Source organism: Bos javanicus, chromosome 28 (assembly GCF_032452875.1).
Source record: "Bos javanicus breed banteng chromosome 28, ARS-OSU_banteng_1.0, whole genome shotgun sequence".
Lineage (NCBI taxonomy): Eukaryota > Metazoa > Chordata > Mammalia > Artiodactyla > Bovidae > Bos > Bos javanicus.
In genome coordinates, this window is record NC_083895.1 from 29,316,852 (window position 1) to 29,330,833 (window position 13,982).

Below are 13,982 nucleotides of genomic sequence, written 5' to 3' on the forward strand. Positions count from 1 at the left end.
CCACTGCCCAAGGCAGTGTGCAAAGTCTGCAGAGTTGGAGAAGGAGGTGGGACCGGCAGGGCTGGATGGTGATGCCGTGTGGGGTGATGGGCCTGGGTGTGATTTCTACTGTGAGCTGGCTGCATGATTGTGAGCAAGTCAGGACCTCTCTGAATACTGGTTTTGTCATCTATAAAAGAGAGATAATATATGCTTCATAGATGGTTGTGGGGAATTGAGTTAGTTCTTGTCTGTGGAAGTGCTTGGTAAGCCATGAGGAAGAGGAGTGTATCAGCTATCTTATCACCACAATATTCCTGCATTCAAATCCAAACCAAAGAGGGATTAACAACCATCGACTTAGCCCCAGTTCTTCAGGCTGGCATTTGAGACCTGGCTTAGCTGGAGGGTGGTTCTGTGGTTCTGCTGTCAGCTAGGCTCCCACATGTGTGTGTGGGCAGCTGTGTGTGTCAGTTGGATAGCTGTTCTTTTGGGGGTTGGTTGCCAATCAGCCGGGATAACAGGGCAACTGGGCCACCTCTCTCTCTCCTTCCAGAAGGCTAGTCCATGCTGGTTCATGTGGAGCCAGAAAAAGTCCAGGGAAAAGAGCAGAAGCATGCGAGGCCTCATAAGGCCCAGGCTTGGAACTGAACATGACTGCTTCTGCCACATTTCTGTTTGCCAAAGCAAGCCAGAAGACCAGCCCAGATTCAAGATGTGGGGAAATAAACTTGATCTCTTGAAGGAGTGAACTGCAAAGGCACACTGCACAGAGCGTAGATACAGGGAGGGGTAGGCATCGCGACATTTGTGTAATCTGTTTATCCTAGGCACCCTGATTGTAAATGAGACCTCAGCTCCATCCTTCTGCCCCCCAAAGGTGACTCTGTTAGACCCCTCTCCTTGGCAGTAGCACTATGGACTGTGGGGTCAGAGCAGGTCTGGGCTGGGCTTTTTATGTGGGGTTTCTCTGGGGAGGATGGTGGAATTGGGCCAATCCAAGGAAACCACATCCTGAAGACCCCAGGGTGATAGTAATCACTTCAACCAATCACACCCAGTAAGCCAAACAGAAACATATTTACAGAACACACATAACTAACTGAGGGGAGGACAGGTAGGGTATCATTTATTGTGGAGACATGGAGGGACTCAGTTTTTTTATGTGGCAACCCCTCTGTACCTGCACCTAGCTTCAGAGTGAATCATCATCTTGGTCATCTCTCCAATAGCATTTAAAGATGTGTTGATTACAAGTCACAGAAATGCAAATAGGGATTCATAAATAAATGAGAATACATTTTTATCACATAACAGCAATTCCGCAGAGAATTACAAACTTTGATTTTGTGCTCACTGATGTCAGAGCTGATGTTTCTTGTCCTTTCCCTTATGGTTGCAACATGGTTGCTATAGCTCCAGCCATCATGTCAGCATTCAAGGCATAAAATGACCAAAAAAAAAAAAAAAAAGCCATGCAACAATTTCTGCCTTTTTATCAGGAAAGCACAAAATTCTCTGGAATTATTCTCCAGAGTTCTCTTGTGACTCATTGGCCAGAAGAGGTTCCCAGGGGCACCCTAGCTGTAAGGAGGTTGGAAAAAATGAGGGACAGGATTGTTGGGATTGGCTTATTACTCAGAGGCCACATATAGCACTGCCTCAAATAAAAGTAGGGCTCTGTTAGTGAGAAAGAGATGGGCAGCTCAGCATTTGCCATGCTGCTCTTCTGCATCCTGACCTAGGCCAGTGCACACACCATTCTCACGCCTACTCCCCATGCTTCCCCACACCCCGCAGTCCTAGAGTTCCCCAAGGAGGCAGTAGGTGAGACCCATAATATTCTAAGACCCTGAGTTGGGGAGGCAACGTCTGGTTTCCTTTTGGTCCCAGGAAGAAATGAGAATTAGAGAAATGTGAAATCACCCTAGCCACATTTAACCACCCAAAATGAGTGGGCTACTCCCCAAGCAGTCTCCACAGAACTTGGGGCTGGTCCCCATGGTCAGAAGTTTCATCTGTTGACCATACCCTCTGTAGAGATCCACCCGAGCCCAGTGGAGACCCACAAGCACTGCCTCTTCATACACACAGGGAGAGCATCCTAGCCCTCCTTGAAGCAGGTCTCAGCCTGTTCCGGCTCCCTGGTAGGAGTGTGGGGATTTGGGTGGTGAGAAACGCAGTCTCCTTTTGTCTGCCTTCCTCATCCTGGTCATCACTAACTCTGCTCCCAGAAAATAACTTCGGGACAACCAAGATCAGGGATGGGGTGTATGTACATGTGTGCCTATGGCTCCTGGGCTGTAATATCATAATAGACAAACAGCATCAAGTACCAGCTGGGGAAGCATTTCTAGGAGAAAACTTTTAAGTCAAAATGAATCCATCCCTTCAAGTTTTTTCCTGCTTCTTCATGTTGGGAAAAGATCACTTTGATTTGATATTTTGTTGGCAACACCACAGTAAGGAACTGCAGGGACCGCAGGAGCACTGCTGAGAACTTAGCACTGGACCGCGTTTGTGCAGTTATTCAGTCAGCCGGCATTCCCTGAATACCCACTCTGTGCCAGGCCCCAGAGACACAGAGGTGAAGCCAGTGTGCCACAGTGAAGCGCAGCCACGTAAGGGAGGCAGTGAGGCCCAGGTGTAGATGGGGCCTTGGGGAAGGCTTCCTGGGGGCAGGGGACCCCTGGGCTGTCTTGTCAGTCGGTTGGTCACAGTTAGCACGACAAAGGGGGGAAGCATATTCTGGATCTGGGCATCAACCTGAACAAAGACCTCAGAGCAAGTGATAATCCAGAGCGGGTCCAGGGAGCCGCAGGTGGTCTAGACCCAGGGCAGCAGTTAGAGCCCAGAGCAGGGCTCTCTGTCTACATATCCTCCCCATGATGTCTGTCTGCAGCAGGCCCCAAAGGCTGGTGCCAATGCTTTCTCGGGCATCCCCTTCACTCCCTCCTGCCCCAGCTAAGTTAGAACCTTACAGCCACTGCCCCCAGCTCCCCAGAATTGGCATTTGTCTCCAAGGAGTGCTGGACCCTTGAAGATTTGCTGCCAGTGACCAGACTGTCACATCTGGACTATGAAGCTTCCAGGGTCATGAGTGCCCCCAAGCCAAAGGTGACCAGAGAAGGGACCTTCTCTACTATTGGGCAGATTCCTCTGGAGGAGTGTTTGAAGAAGTAGCATCATTCCAGCCTCTCCTAGGCCAACCAGAGCCCCAAGAAGCCTCAGACCAGCCATCTCAAAGTTCCAGGAAAGGCCACCATGGTTTAACAGGGTACATGCTGCTGCCGCTACTGCTGCTAAGTCGCTTCAGTCGTGTCCAACTCTGTGCAACCCCATAGACGGCAGCCCACGAGGCTCCCACATCCCCGGGATTCTCCAGGCAAGAACACTGGAGTGGGTTGCCATTTCCTTCTCCAATGCAGGAAAGTGAATAGTGAAAGTGAAGTCGCTGAGTCTTGTCCAACTCTTAGCGACCCCATGGACTGCGTGCGGCCCACCAGTCTCCTCCGTCCATGGGATTTTCCAGGCAAGAGTACTGGAGTGGGGTGCCATTGCCTTCTCCGATACATCTGTCTAAACACACCCATCAGACCCACATGCAGTCCCCTTGTTCCCACCTACAATTATCTGCCTGGTTCAAGCCAGCCCTCTGAGGTAGCACAGGACCAACCTTCCTGTTGGACAAGAGCAAGTAAGAGTTATTAATTCATTATTTCATTCGTTCATTCAACACTAAATGTGTGCCAGGCCTGTAAGTCAGAGATGGGTTGGACACAGCTCTGCCCTCACAGAGCCTACAGTTAGTGGGGGGAAATAGACACGTAACAGAGACCTGACAACCCTCAGATGTGACAGAGTGCTAGAAGTTCAGAGACAGGAGCCATGGGAAGGCGCTGGACAAGGCATTTGCCTCCATGTCTTAAAGGATAAGGCTTCCTAAGCAGGAAGGTGGGATTTGGCTACAAAGTCTCCCTAAAACCAAGAGAAATCCTATATGCAAGCCCTTCTGTCTCTTCTTTTCTCCCTGGGCTCTCCTCCACCCTAGTTTCCTGAGAGCAGAGCATTCCTACAAACAGCCAAGGCCATCCCCACCCCGCTCTCAGCCCCGTATCACCCAGAGCTCAGAACAGCTGGGCTGCACGGGGCATCCGGGCCAGCCCAGGCCGGTCACACAATGGTGTACCACCCAGCAAGGGAAGTCGTACAGCCTCAGTCCCCAGCCTCGCTCCAGGCCACAGGCAGGGCGGCCAGGCTTGGGGGAGGGGTCTGAGCGGCCGTCAGGAGGCCCCTGCGAGAGGAAGGGCTGGGCCGGGGAGGAAGGACGGGAGGCAACTGGGAGGTCAGAAGCTGAGCCCCAGCCACAAAGGCACCTTGGCAGGGGGATAGGGAGAGGGAGGTTCCCGAAGGAACCTTCCTGCTGTACGAATCACAGCCAGAGGTCAGACAGTCCCAGATAACCAGCCCTGGCTTCTCGGGCTGGTGAGGACCTGCAGAAGACACCTGCAGAAAGACAGGACATCTCCCACCACTTCTAGTACGAGAGCTGCCAGTAATGGCCCCATAAAAGTCTGTGAGTGGGGAATGCAGCTCTTGTAGCTCACCTCGTATTTTTAAGGCCAAGGGCGCCTCTGTTTATTAAACTTGGACCCTGCTGCTGTTTATGAAGCCTGCTTCCCCTTGCTCAAGCTCAGGAAAACGCTAACCCAGCCCCTTCCCCGTGCTGCACGCCAAGTAAGCCGGCCTTCTCTGGCCCAGCCTGATTCAAGTCAGGCCCTTCCTGTAGCCCTGCTTCTGGAGAATGTTCTGCAATTGCTCAAATGCTACACATCCAACTGGCTCAGTTCCTCCTGGAGACCCTGAGGCTCTGTGGATAGACAAGTTCCTACCTTCCCCATTCCCCGCCCACGAGCAAGTGGGTGCACAGGCTGCCATGCCCCCCGGGAGTCCTGTGGCTTCAGGGCTGCCAGGCCGGAAGGGGAGAGAAAAGACTGATGTGGAAGGAGTAGAGCCATGGGCTTGTGGGCACAGGCTCATCCCCCGGGCCCGGTATGCACAGTAAGCAAGTCCAAGTCCTGGCCTGTAAGGCGACTTGCTCAGTGCAGAGAAAGGAGCACAGGGCTGGGAAGCAGGAGGCACAGGCTTCAGTCCCAGTTCCACATTCAATTGTGACAAGACACAAACCTTTTGGAACCTCAGTTTTCCTGTGCATTAAATGGAACAATAAAACCTTCCAGGGTTTTCTGTGGGGGGAGAGAGTGAGTAGGAACCAAAGAAGTCATAACAGCTGAGAAAGTGTTTTGGAAAGCCCAGAGCATTATCACAGAAGCGCAAAGATACAGAACACGTACTGCCCTTCCCTATCCTGTGCCCAAGGCAGGCATTGGTAGCAGATGTCAGCACTTTCCCATTGAACTATATTGATACTTGAGAATCCCAGGAAGCCATACCAAGAGATCAGAACTGCAAAACAAAGTAAACCCATGTCCCTTGGCCTGCAAAAGCTCAGGGCACCATTGCTGTTGAGGAGATTCCACGAGGCCCAGTCGAAAGTCAGAGGTTGCCCTGCCGACTCTGATGGTCCGGAGAACGGAACCCTGGCATGGTGCTTCAGCCCATCACCCAATGGCTACGTTTTGGTCATCAGCTCTGCAACAGGGTCCAAAGGGCAGGCTGTTATGGGACCCCTGCCCTAGAACTCCAGAACAGTTCCCTAACCTCCAAAACAGTTAGGGAGACACAGGGGCCATGCAGGAGAGGCAGCCGTGCAGCGGGTACAGTCCCAGTGGAGGACTGGATAGGCAGAGCTTTTGATGGGCTGGGACAGTTCATCTGAGCTGTGAGTGTCAGCTTCTCAAGCACACTTTGCACCTAGCATTCTGGCTGCCATCCCCAGTTCTTCTTTCCGCCACTGTTATTCCCTTCGAGTTCCCTGAGCAAATCTTAGCCCAGCCCCCAGCACAATTAGGCCAGGCCTGTCAGCTCTAGCTGACACCCAGAAGGCCTCTTCCAGGAGGCAGGGAAGTGCCCCAGCCAGGGTGGAGGGTGACAAGGCCTCTGCAGCCCCCGATTCCTGCACCACAGAGCACTCCCTGAAGAAGGCGATGCGTTAGCTCCTCTGTCCCAGGTTGCTACGTGTAGGAGGGAGCGCTGGCCAGGCAGGAGCCAGAGTGTCCCCAGGGATGGTCTTCTGAGAAGGGCCCCTGGGGGTTCCTGCATACCCACCCTAGTCTAACACCACAGACTCCCAGGCAGGGCCCACCTGACCCAACAGCAGCATCTCCAGTGGTCTCTGCAGTGTGTTTTCAGACAGTGCCAATCTCATTCCCTTAGCCTCTCACTTGCAGGAAACAAAGGCAGGAGATCTTTATTAAATGTGAACATCAAGAGATATTACAGGCCCCATAATTCCTGATACCTCTCTTAACAATGACTTAGTGCCTAAAAACACAAATTTCCCTCCCAGGGCTCCTCCCAGCTCCCTAAAGGCAGGCACCATGCTCTTGCTCCCCTACTCTGTTCCACACCCCCAGCCCACAGGCACCTCCAGAGGTACTGCCACCCGAGGCGAGCACAGAGAGACAACCTGGGTACCCTGCCTTCTCCTACAGCATCGGGATGGCAGGGGAGTGCCTTTAGGGTTGCTAGGGACAGGGTGTGTTGTCGTGGATGAAGATGGAGACTGGAGCTCAGAGTAAATTTCGCTGAAAACAGGAAACCACGAAGCTATACCTTCAGTAGTAAGTGTCCAGAGACGAGCTTGAGGCCACGCAGGAGGAAGCTGGGGAGGAAGTGTGGTGTCTTTCTACTCCGGGGCCTCCTCCCTTCACACAGCGGCAGGTGGGCCTGGGGTCTGGCAGCCAAATTCTTAGAAGTTGTCTCTGCCTTGAGGTCAGAGCTGAGGTTTGGGCCAGGCCAGCCTTCCCAACAGGCGGGAACATTCTTTCTGAGCTGGGGGATGAGGAATCTAGTCTGTGGGCTTGTCCTTCAGCCTCAGGGGCAGCCTGGCCCTGCCTTCAGCAGGTATTACCTTGCCCATCCCTGCCCCTGGGACCCCACAAGCTGTGAAGACAGACCCTCTTTTTGTGGCAGCTGGCACTAAGTGTCCACAGCAGCAAAGAAAACAGGAGTAGACCCCCAGGGACAAAGCAGGAGCCAGGGTTCAGTGTTCTGGCCACTGGAGGTGTCAGTGCAGTCTTGAGGCCCAAGGCCCACACGCTCACGCTCTCCTGCAAGCCCCCTGTACAGCTCAGGGCCCATGCTGGCCTACAGCCTTGGACCTGAGAAGGGAGCTCCCTGGCTCCAGGTGCAGGAGAGGGGCGTCTCCCTGCCTGCTGGGCCCTTATCCTGGCCAGAAGCCCGGGCTCTCAGCACCCAGGCCTGGCTCAGCAGAGCCAGCATAGGCTGCTGGCAGACGAATGCCCACTTGAAATGACACCCTCCACAGTGCAGTGCCCGCGGTGCCTGTCTAGCTCAAATGGCCCCACCACCCATATTCACCCCACAGGGCACAGAGATCCCTCCCCACTCCTCTCCGCGCTTTAAAGCTCTTTAATTGAAATTCCACAAAGAATTCCCTCCTATTTGTATATAAAGACAAACCCGGTCATGCCTAAAGCAGGAGATGGGAGCAGAGGGTCTAGGGCAGAGCAGGCCCAGACTTGCTGTGGACACGCCGCTCCTCCCACCCAACAGGGTCCTGCTGCCCTGATGGCTCAGTGCAGAGTGACTGGAACAGAGGTCCTCGAAGACTGGGGGTAGGGGTGGAGGGCTCCCTGGGCCTCAGGCACCTCGGAAGCAGAGTAGGGATTTCAACCCAGCTCTTAGAATCTATCCATGGGGTTTTTACACTGTCACCCACGTAGTTTTTAATAGCACCCCCTCTTCACACTGAAAAGTAGTCATAGTTCGGGCAGTACATTATGTGGTCACCAGCTCTCTTGACCACAGGGAGAGCAGGGAGGAGCCCTCTCCTCTGAACCTTCCCAGCAGGCCCCCACCCCCCGCCAGCCCACTCTCCCTCCACTCCCACCTATGGCGGGCTGCAATACAACCTCTGACCTGGCTCCCATTGCCCAAGATGCCAGTTGGCTCACAGTGGTCACCGTGCCCCAGGGCGTACTTCCCGTTTTGGGGCTTCCGGCCAGTGCATTCTGGGGACCCAGAGTACAGGCCGTGGGAACCCCAGATTTATTTAACCAATTGATAGCCCCTCAGAGAGTCTGCTGGTTAGAAGGCAGCCAGGTCAGGCAGGCCTAGCCCCAGAGCCTCATGATTACAAAGAGTGAGTCTGATGGATGAGCAGTCTCAGGCGGGAGTGGGGAGCCAGGCCCACTGCAGTGGGAAGTCTCTCCACATCTTATCCTGTGTCTCAGGCCTGGAGGGTGGCACTGGGAGGTCTGCCCAGGGCGCATGGGTCTCAGGTCCCAGGGCTTATGTCCCAGAGAGAGAGGCTGCCACGGGAGCTGGCAGTCCTGGGACTTCGAGAACGGAGGTCATCTGGTATCGATAGCTGGTGAATTTCAGGTCCCTAGGGTGGAATCCCAGCCTCTCACCGTCCTTGAGAGAGGGGCTGGACTGTCCAACACCTTCTCCCTTCTGCCATCCAGAGAGGTGGAAGGTCTGGTCATCAGGGGTATTTCAAAGAGTCTGACTTTACAGCTTGGAGGGAAGAAACCAGGGCCAAAGTGACCAGTCAGAAGGCCAGCCCTGGCTCAAATGCCCCTGCCCCAGGCCCAGCCACAACTTCCCATGGGCCCCCAGCTGGTTTAGACGGCCTCAGAATTTGGGGAATCAGGGACAGGGTCTGCAAAATAAAGGAGAAGCAGAGTGAAGGCGGGGCTCCTCTATCCGTCATCACCCCCCCCCCCCACAACCCCACACCCTGAGGCTGTGAGGATTCCCAGGGAGGTGGGGAGTGAGGCCGGTATACTGCGGGTCACAGCGCTGTGAGGGAAGAGAAGCACTCACCTAGGGAGGGAAAGAAGACCTCCCCGGGGCCGGGTGGAGACAGAGGAGTGTTGGGCTCAGAGAGCAGGTGCCGCCCAGACTCAGAAGGCTGCCGCTGGGCCATGTAGGACAGGGCCTGCCTGGGCTTGGCCTCCAGCATCCCATGGGAAGGTGGAGAGGTCTCAAAGCCAGGGTTTTCAATTCCTTGAATGTTGTTGCTGGAGAAGCAGGATAGAAGGTCATGCGTGCTGCCTGGGCTAGGCCTCTGACCTCCCGCCTGGCCTGCCTCACTTCTTTCCCCTCATCTCCCCATCCTTCCCCTCACCTGCCTTCCCACCCAGGCCTCAGCAGCACCTCCTAGCAGGAAGGGAGGCTCCAGGGCCAGGGAGGAAAAGCTGGGCTGCACTCTCCACCTGCTCTGAGCTGAGGGCATCTGACCATCTGCCCCCAGGCCCAGGAAGGAAGCCCCAGGTAAGAGTGGCTCCAGGACACTGGCCTCAGGAATCAGGGCACAAGTCTCTCTTTGGTCAGTAGAATTAATGGCCTTAGGACTGGTTGTCCCCACAGCTTGTCTTGAGCTAAAGGCAGACCTTCTTCCTCCCTCAGAGTGGGACAACCTCTGAGGACCGCTCTAATTTTGAGATTCTAGCAGGATCTAGCTAGGACTTCCTGTGACCTGTCTTAAATATTATCCCTTTCAGACACCAGGGAGAAGCTCTGAATTTGGTGTTACATGTACTGGGGGCAAGTTCTTGAGCATGGCGTGTTCCCAAGCACGCCCTCCGTGCCAGGCCCCATGCCAGCTTCCTGCCCAGGGCACACCACACACACTCCCCATCCACTCCATCCCCAAGCTGCCCTCCCCACCACCACCACGTCTGAGCTAGGTCAGCCTCTGCCCTTGTGGCCTGACTGCTTTCTCCTTGGGGTGCCCTGCACTCCTTGGGGCCTCAGCTCCACGTGTGCTGACCTCTTTTGCATGTTTCAGGGTCTGCACGGGTTCAGCTGCTTCCTCCCCTTCCCCACCCCAGCTGACCACTGAGGCCCAAGGGTGGGTGCATCGTTCATCCAAGCAGCATTGGAGCCAGCCAGCTGGGTGCGGGGTGGCAGGGCAAACAGCCAGTCGGCACAGATGGCAGATGGCAAATGCTCTTCTAACCAGCTGTGTCAGGCAGCTAAACCGGGGCCCTACTGCACAGACATACCTCCTTCCTGACAGCTGGCCCAGAGCACAGGGAGGACCAGGAAGCCCACGTCTGTGTTCTCAGCCCCACTGTGATATAAGCAGTGACCAGAGAGGAGAGGGGGAAAGAACCTAGTGGAGTGGAGTCAGGAGAATCAGTCTGGCCTGGCTATAAAGTTCCCCCAACCCTTTCCGCATTAACTGCTGTATAAGAAGCTGGGTGTAGATAGATACTGCCCAGCAGAGACCACAGCCCAGGGAAGGCAAGGAGAGAGCCTGCCAGACTTTGAGTGGGACGGCACAGTTGTGGCAAGTGTCCTCAGGAAGGTCTCCGTGGGCCTTACCTGTCCATCCGCACCAGTTCCTGGGCACCTAGGGGCAGACAGACAGAGCAGCTGGTCACAGAGGGAAGGCTTTCCCAGACAGCATCCTGGCCCTCGCTGGCAGACACCCCTCGGGAATGGGAGTGAACCTGGGCAGGGCTGTGCTTGGCCCCGGATCCTGCTTCTGCTCCCTCAAGAAGCCGGAGGGCAGTGCTGTGTGTCTACCCAGCAGGTGGGGCCTTGCTCAGCAGCCCGTGTTGACCCATGATAAATTAAACTCGGGATGCATTTGACAAGCGTGTGGGGCAGCTACGAAACCAAAGGCAGCGGTGGTGATGTTAGGCATTCGGGATCAACCAGAGGCCTGGCTCCTGAACTGTTGCTTCCTGTGTGGCCATTTGTCACGTTCTGGTCGTCAGCCATGATTTACTGGGCAGGAGTGTTGCAAGGTCAGTTCCTAATTAGAGTTCCTGATCCCCTCTGTTCTGTCTTCTGCATTGCCTAATAGGGTCAACATCTCTCAGAGGAACCCTAGAGGGCCTGAGACTTCATCAGTTCTCAGCCACACTACCACTCTCTACCCTGCAGTCAAGCTGCTGCCACCCTGCCCCACTGTGGAGGTTCCCCATCCCACAAACCAGCCACCAACCAGATGCAGCTACCCCAACTTCCCTCTTTCTTGCAGCTCCCCACGTACTCCCACAGATCCATCTTGTTTTTTTAAGAGTTTTGCTGCACATTACGATGGGGAAACAAGTGGTGGGGGAGGGGCACAGCAACAGAATACCCACGGGAAGTTGCATACAAGTTCCTGAAATCTCCGCGGTATCGGAATCATGGCTTCTTGTTTACCAGGGCGACTCTGTGTGGGGCTTCCTGCAGGCCTCGGCCTTCCCTCAGCTCATCGTCTCCTCTGCCCTTGAAGAAACCGAGTCTGCCTGATACTAGGGAGGCCACCATGCCCGTTGGCCTCTGTAGCACACTGCCTTCCTCAGTGCTCGCAACACCTGTTGCTGTTGCTCAGTCCTCAGTCGTATCCGACTCTGCGACCCCATGGACTGCAGCACGCCAGGCTTCCCTGTCCTTCACTATCTCCCAGAGCTTGCTCAAACTCATGTCCATCGAGTCAGTGATGCCATCCAACTGTCTCATCGTCTGTCATCCTTCTCCTGCCTTCATTCTTTCCCAGCATCAGGGCCTTTTCCAGTGAGTCAGTTCTTCACATCAGGTGGCCAAAGTATTGGAGCTTCAGCTTCAGCATCAGTCCTTGCAATGAATATTCAGGACTGATTTCCTTTAGGATTGACTGGTTTGATCTCCTTGCTGTCCAAGGGACTCTCAAGAGTCTTCTCCAGCACCACAGTTCAAAAGCATCAGTTCTTCGACGTTCAGCCCTCTTTATGGTCCAACTCTCACATCCATACATGACTACTGGAAAAACCATAGCTTTGACTAGACAGACCTTTGTCGGCAAAGCAGTATCTCTGCTTTTTGATACGCTGTCTAGGTTTGTCATAGCTTTTCTTCTAAGGAGCAAGCATCTTTTAATTTAATTTAATTTAATTTCCCAAGCCTTGCTCTTTCTCTTCTTCCTGAGTGTGGCTTACTCCCGAGCACTCCCTCCGTGCCCAGCTCTCGTGGCAGCACCCTGCCTGGAGCACACCACACATAGTCCTATCCATTCCATCTCTGACCTGCCACCCCTGCTCCAGGCCACTCAGCCTCTACCCTGGGGCCACACTCCTGCCATGTCCCAAGTGACTTCTGTTGCCATAATCCCATCAGCTGCTTCTCTGGAATCTGGATCAAGAAAAATGACTCACTCTCCATCTCATACCTGGTTTCTCTAGAATTGTCCCTCTGGCATCTCGTGTGTCTGTCTCTAAACCTTCAACTGTATAAGTCTTTTTTTGGAGAGGACAGAGGACTAGCCTCAAAAATACTTTTATTAGGAGATAAATGACTGATACCTTCATGTTACTGCATGTGTTAAATCTGGGGATAAGATGCTATGAAGTGGTTGTCCATTGTGAAAACGGAATTTGTTTAGAGTCTCAGAAGGCGTGCTCGCCTTTGGTCATGGCATAGCCCTGGCTGCCCCACCGCACCCCTCGAGCTTTCTTTCACTGTAGTTTTTCAGCACCCAGCTCATCTGTCCCTTTCACTGTGAAGCCCTCAGTCTGCAGGTCTCCCAGCACCTGCAGCAGGAGGTACTGGGGGCTGACCCCAGGCTGCCCGTGTCCTCAGGACATGTCCACAGCGTTCCGGCCTGGGGGTGTCCCCTCCCTGGTTTTCCTTCCTCCAGCCTGGGACACAGGCGGAGCCCTGGCCCAACCCTGGGGGCCCCGTGAGGATCAGCAGTGCCCCTCCCCCGCCCCGCGCCCACCTCTGCCGGGAATTTGTTTTCCCAGTTCCTGGGGGCTTCCCTGGTGGCTCAGAGGGTAAAGCAATGCAGGAGACCTGGGTTCAGTTCCTGGGTCAAGAAGATCCTCTGGGGAAAGAAATGGCAACCCACTCCAGTATTCTTGCCTGGAAAACCCCATGGACAGAGAAGCCTGATAGGCTATAGTCTGTGGGGTCACAAAGAGTCAGACACGACTGAGCGACTTCACTTTCAGTTTCCTGTTCCCTGATGGAGGCAGACCTATGGTCTGGAGTAAGAGGGGACAGAAAGCCCCTCTTTTGCTGGGAGCCAAGCCTGCCTGAGCACGGCCCCTGCTCGTCCCTCCCCCACCTCCGTGGAAGCACTCCACCGATGAGCAGGAGCTGAGGGTGGCTCTGCAGCCATGCCTCTCCCTGGTTCATCTCCTGGGTTCCTCTTTCTGCTCCAGACCCCTTCACCTTCCCCCACCCCAGCCCCAGCCCCAACCCTGGGGTGTTTGTGTAGATAAACTGTGGTAGCCTTTGTGAGAGGTATAAGGGCCTCCTGAGCAGCGGGGGAGAGTGACCCACTGAAGAGGGGCAGAGGGGCGTCCAGTTGTTCCAGTCCAGCCAAAGCCCCCCTCAGTTACCTCCTGCTGCAGACAGCAGGGGTGGGGGGCGGTGCGGGAAGAGGTGGGGGAGGCCAGGCAAGGGCCCCCGCCCTCCTGCTCCAGGAGGACTGAGGCTGGCCGAGGCTCGTGGGTGGAGTCGAAGGAAGGGAAAGGGGCACTGTCACCCGAAGAGACAAGTGAAAAGGCCTCACAACTGGAAACCTGGCTCCACTCCGTGCTCATAAGTGGTTCCTTGAGGGAGCTCCTTAGCTGCTCTGTGCCTCAGTTTGCCCAGCTTTAAAACGGAGCCAATAGTAGGACTAGACTCTGTTAGGAGGAGCACATGAGAGAATGTACATAGCAGTCTGGGCATGGTACCTGGCCCAGCAATCCTGCTAGTTAGGGGTCCTCAGCTACGATGCTCATGCGGAGTGTTTTTATTGTGCGGTGGAACTATGCTCCCTGAAAACCACTGAGTTGAAAAGCGTTGAGTCTGAGTCTTACTCACTAAGTTTTATAACATTTAGTTAGTTATTTAACCCTGCTGATCTTAGGTTTGTGACCTGTAAAAGG

General features: G+C 54.5%; 2 protein-coding genes across 6 annotated transcripts in view; one reads left to right on the forward strand and one right to left on the reverse strand.

Moving 5' to 3' along the window:
- Positions 1-13,982, forward strand: part of LOC133240634 (cadherin-23) — an 82,224-nt gene that overhangs the window by 6,120 nt on the left and 62,122 nt on the right. The gene's annotated exons all lie outside the window — the stretch shown is intronic.
- Positions 1,092-13,982, reverse strand: part of VSIR (V-set immunoregulatory receptor) — a 32,009-nt gene continuing 19,118 nt past the window's right edge. The window contains exons 5-7 of the mRNA XM_061405823.1: positions 10,459-10,486; positions 8,953-9,149; positions 1,092-8,788 (exon numbers count right to left, since the gene is read on the reverse strand). Coding sequence (XP_061261807.1) covers positions 8,751-8,788; positions 8,953-9,149; positions 10,459-10,486 — 263 coding nt within the window. The 3' untranslated portion in view covers positions 1,092-8,750. The remainder of the gene's footprint in view (positions 8,789-8,952; positions 9,150-10,458; positions 10,487-13,982) is intronic.